General features: G+C 40.9%; 2 protein-coding genes across 13 annotated transcripts in view; both read left to right on the forward strand.

The window, feature by feature from the left end:
- Positions 1-8623, forward strand: part of eml1 (EMAP like 1) — a 56695-nt gene extending 48072 nt beyond the window's left edge. For 11 of the 12 annotated variants that reach the window (XM_032499474.1, XM_032499478.1, XM_032499479.1 and 8 more), the window contains 16 exons: positions 604-753; positions 1418-1487; positions 1785-1895; positions 2000-2095; positions 2221-2355; positions 2547-2646; positions 2828-2979; positions 3925-4050; positions 4541-4672; positions 5090-5157; positions 5283-5371; positions 5522-5619; positions 5967-6054; positions 6270-6365; positions 6462-6592; positions 6725-8623. In XM_032499474.1, coding sequence (XP_032355365.1) covers positions 604-753; positions 1418-1487; positions 1785-1895; positions 2000-2095; positions 2221-2355; positions 2547-2646; positions 2828-2979; positions 3925-4050; positions 4541-4672; positions 5090-5157; positions 5283-5371; positions 5522-5619; positions 5967-6054; positions 6270-6365; positions 6462-6592; positions 6725-6850 — 1768 coding nt within the window. In that variant the 3' untranslated portion in view covers positions 6851-8623. The remainder of the gene's footprint in view (positions 1-603; positions 754-1417; positions 1488-1784; positions 1896-1999; positions 2096-2220; positions 2356-2546; positions 2647-2827; positions 2980-3924; positions 4051-4540; positions 4673-5089; positions 5158-5282; positions 5372-5521; positions 5620-5966; positions 6055-6269; positions 6366-6461; positions 6593-6724) is intronic. The other variant, XM_032499472.1, reaches the window with a different exon arrangement.
- A 352-nt stretch (positions 8624-8975) lies between these two features.
- The window catches only part of evla (Enah/Vasp-like a), a 34216-nt gene continuing 28315 nt past the window's right edge, over positions 8976-14876 (forward strand). Inside the window, exon 1 of the mRNA XM_032499486.1 lies at positions 8976-9416. Coding sequence (XP_032355377.1) covers positions 9412-9416 — 5 coding nt within the window. The 5' untranslated portion in view covers positions 8976-9411. The remainder of the gene's footprint in view (positions 9417-14876) is intronic.

A 14876-nucleotide genomic window follows, 5' to 3' on the forward strand; every position in this document is an offset into this window, starting at 1 on the left:
CACACACACACACACACACACACACAGAAATAGATATGTGGGCTGCATGTTTTGTAGATGTTAAATCCAGCATGAAGTAGATTGCAGATAGATTAGACACATGCACACAATGTGTTTTGATGTTAGTTTGAATGCATTTTAACGTATTATTTTTGTGTTTTTTTACCTTCATGTTTTTAAATAAACATAAGAAATTCGTCATTGTCTCTACACGTTCTACCTGCTTGTTAGAGTGTAAGCAAATAGATCTTTAACTTTGTAATTCTTGGGATTTGGGCTGCAACATAAAGATTATTTTCATTAGCAATTCATCTGCTGATTATGCTCTGGTTACATTACTTGGTCTATAAAACAAAATTCCTAAAGCCCATGCTGCTGTCTTCAAAGTTTTTGTTTTTTGTCCAACAGTCTAAAACCAATCAAACTAGATATTCAGTTTGCAATCAGAGAAGATAAAAAAGCAGCAAAGATTCACAAGTGAGAAGCTCTAACAGGGGAATTTTTGCTTAAAAAACTACTTCATTTTCTTACAGTTGATTAATTGTTTCAGCTCTACTTTGGATATAATTTCTGTTTTATTCCTTGACCTTCTTTAATGTCCAGTTATGGTTACCGCGGTCGAGACTGTCGCTCCAACCTTTACTTGTTGCCCACTGGAGAAACGGTGTACTTCATTGCCTCAGTGGTCGTCCTGTTTAACGTGGACGAGCAGTTGCAGAGACACTACACCGGACACACGGATGACATCAAATGGTGAGAGACACTTGAGGATTATAAAACACACACACACTCTCTCTAACCCAAGGGACTGCTTCAGTCATTTACTGCAGCCCTATATCACATCTGGCGTCTACCCTTCATCTCTTTTCCCTGAATTGATATAATACAATCCTTGTAGGCTGTAGAGTATTTTCTTTCCTTGATGCCAGTAAGTACAGCACAGAAGACCTCAAGTACAGAAAAACTGTAATGAGGAAGCAAGTGTGTGTGTTGGAATGCCTTCATTTGTTCACAAGAATTGAAAGTGAGAAAGTGTGAGGTGGGATGAGGGTAACCTTAAAGAGACACGGCCATGATTATGTTAACCCTGGGGTTAATAAACGTTCAAATTATTAATTGACATTTTGGACTACAGATCAAAGGATGGATTGCATACAGATTCTTACTCCTTCGAAGCTTTACACATGCTATGAGTGCTGGCACACCACTGTGGCCAATAGGGGATACATTTATCTTAAACTGTTTCGTTTCCCCCTCACATTAGTGCAGACGGCGTTTGGTAGCTGCAGTGAATATCGTGTTCACAGCTTTAAAAAGCTCCTTTCATGTTCTGCGAGCATGTTGCTCATCTTTATTCAAATGCTCCTTTTGATGTTGAAAGGCTGTATTCACGTCTTTTCTTCTTTTTCTTCAACAGCCTGGCCGTCCACCCCGATAAAATCACCATAGCAACCGGTCAGGTGGCGGGTACCTCTTCGGATGGAAAAGTAAGTGAGGTCTCTTCTTAGTTATTTTTTATCACTTTAGTTTTCACCATCTGATACATTACGGGAGTCAGGAGTTTTGCTATTTTTTTAAAGAAATTATTTTTATCGAGATGAGTTTATCTAGCTGGTTCAGAGATTTCTGCTTACAGTAATAAACATACTGGGAACTGAAACACATTCCCTCTGTGTTCACTTACATATTCGTTGAGTTTAGTGAGGCCTTCAGTAAGCCTAACATTGCATCATAATAATGATTCACCTCTCCTGATGTTGTGCACATGTTTTTGTTCCTGGCAGCATCTGGCTCCTCATGTCCGCGTGTGGGACTCTGTCAGCCTCAACACACTACATGTTCTAGGTACAGGCTTCTTCGACCGAGCCTTGGTCTGCTTGGCCTTCTCCAAGTCGGTAAGGAAACACCACTGATACGCCTAACAAGGAGCTTCACGTTGTACTTAGTTTCTATTTTGTCAGTAAATAAGCACGGCTTTGGGTCTTTTTCTGTGTGTTAGAATGGAGGAAATACATTGTGTGTCGTAGACGACTCCAATGACCACATCCTCTCCGTCTGGGACTGGCAGAGAGAGGACAGACTGGCTGAGGTCAAGGTAGGGTGGGTGTGTATGTGTGGGGGGGGGACATATACACCTGACATATTGCTCAAATACATTTTCTATTAAACAGGTGCGCATGTAATTTTAACAACCCATTCTTGTTTTGTGTTTCTGTTCAGTGCTCCAACGAGTCAGTGTTTGCTGCAGACTTCCACCCGACAGACTGCAACATCGTAGTGACCTGCGGCAAGTCCCATCTCTATTTCTGGAACCTGGAGAAAGGTGTACTGGTTAAGAAGCAAGGACTGTTTGAGGTGAGACACCCACATGGTTCCCACATGTAAGGTCAACACCATAAAGCAGTAAAGTTTGACATAGAGACAAAAATGCAATCATGACAGCATGTTTTTATGATATGATCCTGTTTATAGCTATGTAGGGATAATAAATGGTAGTCTAGCAAATGATTAAACAATATGTTTGTTATTGTGTTTGTTTCTTGCAGAAACAAGAGAAGCCCAAGTTTGTGTTGTGTGTGACCTTTGCAGAAAATGGAGACGCCATCACAGGAGATTCAAGTGGGAACATCCTGGTGTGGGGGAAAGGCATGTTAATTCATTGATTACTTCAACCTTTATTAATACAGAGTGGCCCAATGAGATCTCTGATATATCTATTGATCACCCTGTCTGTCTGTCTCTAAATCTGCCCCTAGTAAGCAACCTTTATGTCTGGCTGTCTCCAGCTGAACCTTGTCATCCATCTCATCCCATTTCTGTCACGCAGGCTCTAATCGTATTAGCCACGTCATCCAAGGAGCTCATGAGGGCAGCATCTTTGCTCTGTGCATGCTGAGGAACGGCACGCTGGTGTCTGGAGGGAAAGACCGCATGCTCATCTCCTGGGACGGCAGCTACCAGCAGATACAAACGGTGGAGGTGAGGAAAACGTTCAACAGAATATAAATATCCCAATGACGATCCTAAAAAATAAATGGAAGTTTATAAGGGTAAAATGCATGTCATACTTTTAAGATTGATTTAATACAGTAATGCACGGGTTTTCAATGCTCATCTGTAGAGCTCATTCAACATCTAATCTGCTATTGCCACTTTCTGTTAATACGGTGGCTTGGCATGGTGTTATTTCAGTTAGCCTAATAGCTGGTTTGATTTGCATTGAGAGATGATCTTATGGAAAGTTCCCCATGCCTATCTCTATGTATGGTGAGGGGTACGTGATGATGTCGGGCTAATTTAATTCCAAAGGCCAAGGGAATTTTATCAGTCTCCTGGATCCATGAAATAACTGGCCTTTAAAAATAAAAATGTGCCTGCCTCTATGGGAATTTAACATAGGGGTGTGTATACTTATTTTAAGGAAGAACATTTATTTAATTACAATACATTATTCATTAAAAAAGAAAATTTGTGTCCTTAAAAGGTTGGATTTTCCTTTTTTTTTTTTAAATTAAGGCATTAAGATAAATTTCCATTTATATTTCCTCCTTTCAATCAACTTTAGCATGGGTGTGTAAACTTATGCAAGCCACAGTATGTTTTAATAAAATGTTAAGCTGCATATCCAGCTCTTTCTTTTGAAGTATGTTGCTTATATTAGCCAGAAATTGCAATCCTGCCTGAGGCAGCAAACTTTGTATTCCAAACGCTGCACCATATCATAAATATTACAGAGGATGAGATGGGTTTGCGCTCTCAATGAGATTCGTGGATATTAATAGTGATGGGAATTATGGATCACTCATGTCTTATTTGCTCTGGAGAGACCACATTATGTACCATAAGATTAGTTGATGTTTATTCTGGTAATGCTGGATTCCACATGAGCAGGTGGTTTAAATGATTATTGTATTTTCTCCACAGGTGCCTGAGTTGTTTGGTCCCATCCGGACCGTAGCAGAGGGCAGAGGGGAGACTGTGCTCATCGGTACCACCAAGCACTTTGTTTTGCAAGGCAGTTTGGATGGAGAATTCATGCCTATTACGCAGGTAGATGCAACCGTTGTATACTATTTCTACATTTGTGCTAAGATGCAGGGTCGCAACGAACAACTATTTTTATTATCAATTAATCTGCCAGTTATTTTCTTGACTATATTTCCTCCAATTGGTCTATCAAATGTCACAAAATTGTCAGTTTCCCTCAGTCCCATATGACCTTTTGCAATGTCTTGTTCTGTCTGACCAATACAGTAGTTAACAACCAAAAAATATTCACTTTACAAAGAAATAACACAGAGAAAAGCAGCATAGCTGGAACCAGAGAACATTTAGCATTTTTGTGTAAAAACAATTAATCGATTACCAAAGTTGTTGCAGATTAATTTTCTTATCATCAGTTAATTAATTTATCATTAATCATTGCAGCTCTGCTATGATGGTGTTGTTGTACTGAACAAAGTAGTTAGGTTTGGGATGTTTTAGCACATGAAAAAGAATAATAGAAGTGAAAGAAGAAAAACTCTCCTCTCCTCTACAGGGTCACACTGACGAGTTGTGGGGTCTGGCTGTCCACCCCTGGAAGCCTCAGTTCCTCACCTGTGGCTATGACAGGCAGGTCTGCCTGTGGGACTCAAGTTCCCATCAGCTCATCTGGACCAAGAATACGGAAGTAAGTTTAGCCAACACTGCCCCCTGGGGTCAGTCATGGGAATTACACCGCCCTCAACAGACGATGAATCAAACACTATTTGATCAGTTCTGATGTCTTTAAGAATGAGAAACAACAAGAACTCCACATTGAGCAGCTAACATGTTCAAACAAACATGGAAACAATCAGAGTAATGTGATTTCAAATAAATTACTACACAATTGGCTTCCAAACTAGTTGTGATGTCACAAAATCCTGCTCTTACATACTGTTCACCTGAGATTTAAGGTAAGCACAGGTTCAGCATAAAATGTGAAAACAGCCTTTTAGTGTTAAACTCTGCACGGTGAAGCTCAAATGTCTAAATGAAGAAACAGTAAGCAAAATACACTTTTTGATAAATTGATTAACTATACTCTTCTTCCTGTTTCTCACAGGATGCTGCCCAATCAGCAGGCTTCCACCCGTCTGGAGCTGTGGTTGCCATAGGAACCCAGACTGGCAGGTATGGGATCCCATTATCAAAAACACTAAAGAAATATAGTGTTCATATTAAACAACTGACAAGAAATCGATTTTGTAGAGCATATTTAAAAAAAGCAGATTGTTGAGCTGTCATTGATCCTGCAGGTGGCTCGTGCTGGACACCGACTCTAAGGATCTTGTCACAATGCACACAGATGGGAATGAACAGCTGTCTGTCATGTGTTACGGCCCAGGTATGCTGATAACTGCTGACGACATGTTTCCCCTGTACATGCAGAGTGTTGTTTTAACTGTCTGTTTCTTTTCTTTTTTATTTGGACCTCAAACATATTTAACTTTATTTTATGAAGTTTAATCTTCCTGTCTTCTTTTATTTTGTTTAGATGGTAACTTCTTGGCTATTGGTTCCCACGACAACTACATCTATATTTATGCTGTGGCGGAAAATGGGAGGAAGTACAGCCGAGTGGGGAAGTGCTCGGTAAGCACCTGTATTTACAGTCCCCCCCCATCATCTGCGGCTCTGTTATTTTTAGTTCCTCCTGGCATCATCTTTATGTTCAGTTCCCTCCTCCGCTCTATATTTGGGCCTCCACTCTGTACACTCTGTCCTCAGCGTGTGTTGATACAGAAGCTGTAAAATGATAAATGACAATGAGCTGAGTCATACAGTGCTGCATCTACGATAACATTGACTAAGCGTTGCTATATCAAATCCAAACCACATTTTTAGGATTATTTCTGGTGCTTGAAAAAACATACAGCATTAACTCCAGGAACACCGTAAAGGTGAATGATCTAAACTGGTCCTTTTGTATCACATCTCAGGGTCATTCAAGTTTCATCACCCATCTGGACTGGTCAGTGGACTCCCAGTACCTCGTATCAAATTCAGGGGACTATGAGATACTGTATTGTAAGTATGATCACCGTCATCCTCTCACGTCCTTTTGTGGTTTTGTTTGTTTAATGCAATTTCTGTTCAGTAAGAAATTGAGTTGATGTGAGCCCATGAAAACTTTTCTATAACAGTACATAATCACAACCAAATAAGAAGCTATTTTTGTTGATGATATGATACAATTTTAGGCTAAGACATGTTGTGGATTTGGTTTGTGTGTGTTTTCCCAGGGATCCCATCAGTGTGTAAGCAGGTGGTCAGTGTGGAGACCACCAGAGATATCGAGTGGGCCACCCACACCTGCACTCTGGCCTTCCAGGTCTTTGGTAAGTGAAGGCTCCCTCCCTCTCCCTCTTTAGGTGAATGTTTGTGTTTTAATATCCATTCAATAGACGTATCTGCTGCTCTTCTTTGCTCCTCAGGCTTGTGGCCCGATGGCTCAGATGGCACCGACATCAATGCTGTCTGCAGGTCCAGTGATAAGAGCCTCCTGGTTACCGGAGACGACTTTGGGAAGGTCCACCTATTCTCGTTCCCCTGTTCACAGTTCAGGGTAAGATACTGCGTACTTTCATCCAACGTACTGTATTCATCTCAGTAATGTCAACTAGGAGATCAAGCTCCTGTCAAACTTTGATTCATAGTTTATGGAAAGGCAAAATTCGATATGTGCTTTTCTATTCAGGCTCCCAGCCATGTTTACGGCGGCCACAGCAGTCACGTAACCAACGTGACCTTCCTGTATGACGACGGCTACTTGGTGTCAACCGGAGGGAAGGACATGAGCGTGATGCAGTGGAGGATAGTCTGAGGGAGCAGACAGAAACAGATACTGTCGGTTTCTTACTTCTGCTGGGGCCGGAAGCCCAGCTGAGGCAAACTGAACTGAACTGCACTAAACTGAACCAAATCAAACTTAAATTAACTCAGACACTAAAAAAGGTGTCTCTGCCTGAAGGGAAGTGAACGAGGGTTCCTTCCTGATCTGCTCTCAGATCCCAAATGAGATGAACTGTTGGAGGTGTTATGTGCGGTTGCTTGAAATACACACATCTTGAAAATTTCACCATTTCTTTATTGACACTACATGTAAAAAAAAAAAAAAATCTAATATATAAATGTCTCTCCCATGTACTGTAGCCAAGTCACCAATGAAATGAGACAAAACAAATCAAATCTGTTTAGAACCAAAGGCTCTGACTTTCTGACTGCATCTGTAGTTTTGCTTTCACTGTTCTTGTATTATGCACACTCCTGCCACAGATAATGGACTTATAAGGTGTCAGATTCAGACTGCATATCATCGTGCTGGAGATCCAAGAGCATTGGAACAACAGCTGTGTATGGAAAGAAAGAACATGGTGATTTTCTAATTTGTAAACTTTCTTTTATTTTGTATTTAACAACTCAGGAAAGCACTAGTGAAACACGACTCACTAAAACATAGAGACGAATCAACTAAGATTCAACTTTTGTCCAACCATATTTGATTCATTTGCATTTACTAATTGTGTATGAAAACTACCTATACAATCGAGACAAATGCTGAATTTGGAGGACATGAAGAATGAATACAAGATCTAGTCAGATGTGATGTTACCGACCATTTGAAACTACAAATTACAACATTTAGATTCAGAGTTAGGATTTCAACCCTTTTCTACAACATTATCTGTTTACGTTTGTACGTTTGTATGCTTCCAGGTCTTAAAAAAGCACCTTTCCTATTATTTATTGATCAAGAGTCAAATCCTTCACTGACAATTTCAGTTTCTTTGAGTTTTTTCCTGCATTAAATCTCCATTTAGTCCCATATGTGTAAAGATACTGAGAGGCTTGAAACTGATGGGAACAAAATGTGGTGGTGAAAGTGTTTCAGATTTTTGGAATGAGTTAGTGTCTTTGCCTTGAAGTGCAAGGAAAATGAGAAGCAAGCATGTATTTTTTTTTCCCCCATTGAAGTGAAGTCTTTTCAAATCTGTATCTATCTGCATTTACTGCACTGGGATCAGTTAAGGAAGGGGAAGGATGAGACCATTACACTGTAACTGCTTACTGTCTGGTGTGCTCCTCAATTGTGCACCATCAGTCACTGGCAAGACATTTAACTGAACTGAACCATTTTTTAGGTGTTTTTCTGTAATGCACTGCTTCAGTCTAATAAACATACAGCAGGTCTATTTACCTGCACGATAGAGGAAGCAAATCTCCATTTAGTACTGACCAGTGCTTTTTATGAACCAATGATGTCTGCTTTCAAACTTCACACTCCTCATTTTACGGTTAACAGCAAGCCGTATTACACACATGCATGAATAAACAAGAATTGTTTGACAGGGATTCAGCAGATTTGAGTATGACCATAACTGACACTGATATAAGAGGCATATTGGTGTTTTTAAAGTCTGACGGTTGGCTGATTGTTGGAGTTATCTTTTCAGGAAAACCACTTAAATCTAACAGCAGTGATGTAAAGTCACCACTCTGCAGTGTGAATGTAACATGATTTATCTAACCACTAAACACTCGGCGCTGCAGAATACCTTTTAACATTTGTCTAGAAGTAAATGCAATATGAAATTCCTATGAGACTGTGTTATAGTTTCCACTTCATTCCTGATTTTTTTTTTTTTTGGTTTCTTTATTTTACATAATCTTTAGATCAAGAAGATGTCTGAACAAAATCCCTTGAAAAGGTGTAAATATAATATAATCATAAATAATACACGTATACTCTTGCTAGGTTTATACAGTATGTCTTTATATAAAGATAACGTATAGTAGTAGTACAAATAAACTATTGGCATCTTACTACAACAAAATACCACTATATTGTTATACTGTACTTGTACTCATAGTGGTAATCTCGGGCTGGGGTGGGGGGCGTCAGTGGGCTGCACGTGTGCGTCTTCGCCGCAGGTGGGCAGCATTGAGCCGCTCTGCTCCCCCCCTTCTCCCTTCGCACGCGGCATTAGCATTTTTCCTCAAATCTCCACCTCACCAAAACTCTCCGAATGGGAATAAAATATGGCATGAGAGAGGCGGCTGAAGACCACGGTTCACCGTCTTCTACCGAGCACGAGCCCCGGCTGAACATGGATTTAAGAATACGCAGCGGCGCGTGTGGAGAGCAGAGACAAGGGAGCACAAAGCGGATGGGAGAAAACGCTCGCGTCCTCGCTTAGCGTTTCTGCAACACGACTCATCATCAGCCTGTATTATATTTACACACGCGCATAAGGGACGCAAGGTGAAAGCTGGTGGGCTGATTCAAGCCTCCCAGACTGTCCATACAGGAAAAACCAGCGGACTGTTGGTTCTATTCATCAGCCTCGTCGGTTCCATCATCCCGGTTAAATAAAAGACGAGAGAATGAGGTAAGCGGCGGCACCATGCGCTCTGTTTAACGCGTCATGACAGATGCGCACCGACACTCACCCTCTAGCATACAACTGCTTTTATATGTAGGCCTAGCCTTTTTTATAGGAATACATAAAAGCTAATAATGTAGCACAGAACCGCAGATTGCTAGACGTTTTGTGGCGTCATTTCTCTCCTTGTAGAGGCAGAATTGTAAGCATCCAGGGTCCCACCCACCGGGCCTCAGCTCCATATCGCGCTCTTTACCATTCGCTGTGCACCTAATATACAAAGTGATCAATGCATCTGTTGTGTTGTTTCCCCCAATATTAGCCCGCTATTGTCACCACCGGACCCACCCAGTCTGATACAGGCTTTAGGCCAGGCTAATGTTGTCATGGAAACGACAGCATCGTGTATTCCACATTAGCGTTACTCTGCACCTGCTGAAATAAAACGTTGAATATGGCTGATGCACCGGCCAGTGTAAGTGGCTGCAGGACGGCTAATAGGCTAAGTGAGGGCGCATATCCTATCCATCGCAGGAGGAGGAGGGTGTTTATTCTGGTAGTTGCCAGGCAGGTTATAAGACTCTCCACCCCCCTCCTCACACACACACACCTTCAGAAGCCTACTCCGTGACGGATGCACACATGCACATACCCGGAAAATGTGTCTCATGTTTATATCCTCATTGTATATCCAAGCCTGTGGATGGTATTTTGAGCCTTTCCCTGCTTATGTTGGTATGCAGAATGCATGGAGGATAATCTTCTCCAGCAGCAGATCTCTCTGTATTTTGTTCTATTTATGAAGCAGTCCTTTTATGTTTCTCCCCTGCTGCCTTTAGTTCGACTCCTCTGTGTCTCAGTAGCTGCAGCCTGCACTATCCTGTTTTATGGCTTCAGATTTCCTCTGACAGCTCTCCTCAGATACACTGCACTGTCTCTGATTTTACTGTAGCTGCCAGTGTTCGTTTGTCTGCATGTGTGTGTATGTGACTCTGGGTCTGGGTGTGTTTTATGTGGTGTGGTTGTGGGCTCCTTCAGAGAGAACAAGGAGACAGAAAGAGCGAGAAAAGGAATAATGGTAAAAAGAGAAAGCCGTAGGTGCTCTCACGTCTGAATATCTTGTGTGTGAAGTACTCCTCATCCAAATAATTCACTCCTCCCCGTAATCTCACACATCTCACAGCTAGTAGCTGCACTGTTTTGCTCTCAGACTGTAAACATGTAAGATTCATATCTTCCACTCCAGTTGGATGAACATGGCATTTCCTCTTTTCTGTAAGCTTGAGTCCCATCCTGTGTGTTTGTTGTTGCCAATGGCAGATCGGCTCTTTGACTCAAGCCCAAAAGGGAAGTCTTAAACCTCCACAAAGCAACAACAAGGTGACCTGACTCTTCTTTTTGCAGAGTAAAGAGAAAGAAGATGTAATTCAATGAGATAATTTGTTCAGCGTCACTGCTTCCATTGCTGCATTTATGTAAGAGTGTGTGTGTGTGTGTGTGTGTGTGTGTGTGTGTGTGTGTGTGTGTGTGTGTGTGTGTGTGTGTGTGTGTGTGTGTGTGTGTGTGTGTGTGTGTGTGTGTGTTGCTCGATTGGTGTTTTTTGCCTCCAACGTTGCCTTCCCGGCAGTTAACCTTAACCCTAAACATAACCATCGCTGCGCTGCCTGGAAGGAGATGTTGGGGGCAAAAAATACTGTGTGTGTGTTTTAATTTTAGTCTGGTAATTGTAGTGGTTTCATTATGCTATGCTTCCCTACTCTTCTGACTGCCTTCATTTAGACTGACTGCCTTCATTTGGTTTGTTGTGTGTGTGTGTGTGTGTGTGTGGGCGCGTGTGCGTGTGCGTGTGTGTGTGTGTGTGCATTTGAGAGAGAGCAGCACAGTGGGTTGTGTGAGAAACAGTGGAAGAAGGCAAAAAGCGTCTGTCCTGTACTATTAATGCAGGATGATTTCTGAAGCTGCTTGTTGTGGTGACTCATCGTTAGGAAAGGTAGAATGAGCGAGTGCAGCCAGTGGAAGGTAAAACGCTGAGTTATGCATCTTACTGCAGGCAGCTGCTGCCCTCCGAGCTGATCAGAGAGCTCCACGTGAGCCAGCGTCACCACGTACAGCCACAACTCTCACATTCTCCAGGGTTTCATTGGTGCAGCCTTTCTGGGAGAGCAGTTAAAGGCAGGGGAAAGGAAAAAGGACTTTTAACTCTGAAATAACTAAATCCGAACTACACTGGGATATTATAGCCTACCTGGATTTCAGAACAAACATGTTCCTGAATAAAATAGTCTAAAGATTAAATCACTTAATGTTTAAACTATATGTAAACAATATTACTGAACTCGCCAGACATTCTACGCTAGTTTTGGTACTTGACACCTTGCAATACTGAAGGACACGTTTCTGTTCTAAGGTTCAATAGCCAGTGGTTAGCAAAGGTTTGCCATACAGGTCACAACATTTCTCAGGTTTTGTTAAGAAGTGTTGAAGCTGTTTTGTTCACCTGCTCTAGGTGCTCCAGTGAAGTACAGTACATGGTTCTGTACCAGAGTTTATATGCTCTTAATGTATAGAAAGAATACAGAATTCTTATTTGCATATTTTCTAGATCAGTGTTTCCCAAGGGGTTACGAAATAAATCTGAAGGATTGCAAGTAGGGGTGGGGGAAAAAAATCATTACATATATTGTAATATATCGCAGAATATCTAAATATGTATAAAATTACAATAATACCGTATTGTGATACTATCGTATTGTGGGTCTCTAGAGATTTCTACACCTAGTTGAAAAAAGATTTAGTGTAGGAAAGCAGAAAAATCCTACACAAGTTAATATTTTTTATTAATCAAAAATGCCTATATTTTAACATTTTTCCCATGTGAATTAGCCTACTGAATAATTATACCTCTTCGGGCCCCTAAAATAATTCAGATAAAACTGGGAAAAAGATCCCTCTTTGGTTTACGTGGTTATAACTTACAGACATGGAAGTGTTGACGATAGCTCGCAAGTAGATGTTGCTTTGTTTAAAAAGGCCAAAAGGGTTTGGAACTACTGTTCAGGATTATCTCCATTAGAATTTCTGAGCATTAGTTTGTTTGCAAAGTAAGTAATATGTTTACCATTTGATGGAAGTACACTGAGTCTCATTTTTAAAATGGGCATTGATGCAGACATCTTATCTATCATGGAGGTTTCCAATCTCTGACCATCTTGGTATCTTCTTCAGTGTCTCTCTCTTAAAGTAAGTGTTCAGAGCCTGACACGTACACCTATTGCCGTATTGACAGCAACATTAAGTCTACACGGGCGTTGGTAAGAGTTGATACTTGGTTTGGAAGTCTGGTGGCGCAATCTAAACATGCAACTTCTCATGTAGCCTGGGCTGAGAGTTAGTGTGAGTAAGTGCTAGGACAACATATGTATCTAGTCTGATCAACGCTAAAACAAAATAATTTACGGTTTCTGTTTGACAATGTGGCTAAACTCACACAGAGTACCCCTGCCAACCGCTCTTCTTGGACGGCTGATGACTTCATGAACTTCTTCACAAGCAACATTGACTCAATTAGAGACTTTTCACTGGTCCACACTCTGAAAGCTCGAGCATCAAAAACCTTGTTGTTATTTTTATTTTATTTTTTTCAATCCTCGCTTGACATTCCAGTCTCACATCAAGGCTATTACCAAGACAGCATCTAATCATTTTGTGATGCTGCAACTGTATTCCATGCATTTGTGTCTTCCTGACTTGATTATTGCAATGTCCTTTTTTCTGGTCTTCCAAATTGTGCAACCAGAGGTCTTCAACTTGCTCAGAACACTGCAGCCAGAAGCCTGACAAAAACTCCCAAACTAGAAAATATGATCACGTAACACCTGTTCCGGGCTCTCTTCACAGCTCCCAGTGCAAGCCAGAGCTAGGTTCTTGTTTTAACATAAGGCCCTGCACCACCTTAATTATCTGAGCTTATTACACCATATACCGGCAGTGTCTATATGGTCCAGCACACTCTCTCCGCTCCTTTGATGCTGGTCTCATGGTCATTCCCCTAATAAACAAAAAAATCTGTTGGTTATAGAACATTCTTCTACTGTGCCCCTCGTCTTTGAAATAGCCTCCCACTACATGTTAAATAAGCTCATTCAGTTGACATTTATAAATCTAGATTCAAAACCCACCTCTACTCAATATACTGCAGCCAACCATAACACACCATCCTTTCTGCGTTCTTCACAAACACACCTTTTTCATTTATTCTCTTATATGTCTGGTTTTCTATTATTATATTTAATGCTGTTCAATTGTTTTGTTGCTGTCTGTTATTTCTGTGTTTCTTTTAATTAAAAGTGCATTGAAACCATGTTTAATGGTCATTTTACACGTTTTAATACAATTTGATCCCACGTGATTTTCTGCTCTGCACTTATCATAAACCATATACTAAACTCTAAACACCACAAATCATTATACCCATGCATCATACTGTAATTTGGTCCTTTTTATAGCATATCCCAGGTATCGAACATCATACGCAGGCTTTCTGTTAGAGATTTGACGATAAATTATGTAAAAAAACATTATGTGTCCCTTGGCCCCACCACACAGTGAAACGTATTTACAGCTCAGCGAGGCAGCATACTGCAGTTTAACCCCATTTTAACATTGTATTGTGAGTCAGCTTACTAGTTTTACTCCCCTTGTACACATTCATACAATTTGGCCTTGGATGTACATTGCCAAATACATACATTAGTATCTGCAGCTTTACCAGCCAGTAGTGTTTAATGCATGTTCCTGTAGCCTATTTCAAACTACCACTGTTTTGGTGTAAAAAGAAGATAATCTTGTATTTGACTGACCAGCTTCTGTTGGATGTTTCTTACCATTTTCTAAAGCCCCCCAATCTTTTAGTGGGCTACATTGCTCTTTATTTTGTTTCCTACACCTCGGCTTGCTGTGGCAAAGAAGCTTAATAGTCTAATTTTGCTTCAGCCAGATGGACCACCAAGTTGAGGACAAATTCTGATAAAGCCACAAGGAAACCCCAAATGTTACACTAGATGGATGAAATCCTTTGTTGCTTGAATATAAAAACTAATCCTTACATCTTCTCCTGCCGTGTGTTTAATTTTGCCCAGGAAGTGGGTGTTCTTTTATGGAAGCTGAGCTGAATGAATATAGTGGTGTGTTGATGTGTTGATGCGTGAACATATAGTTAATTTGTGATTATGGGTTATATCTTACATGCATTAAAAAATCTTTTACTGTAGAATCTATTTAAAGCTGAATAGTACACGCTATAGGAAGGCGGGATGTAAAAGCTCTCCTCTTTCCTATATAATTTCCTTCCAGTGGAAAGGATTCCTTGGAGGTTGAAAGAAGGCACTCCACAATCCTCACAGCAGAGAGAGGTGACTGGTCTGCTCCAGTCACATGTTCCCCTCTCTCTCTCTCTCTCTCTCTCTC

The sequence above is a fragment of the Etheostoma spectabile genome, chromosome 20 (genome assembly GCF_008692095.1).
Source record: "Etheostoma spectabile isolate EspeVRDwgs_2016 chromosome 20, UIUC_Espe_1.0, whole genome shotgun sequence".
Taxonomy (NCBI): Eukaryota; Metazoa; Chordata; class Actinopteri; order Perciformes; family Percidae; genus Etheostoma; species Etheostoma spectabile.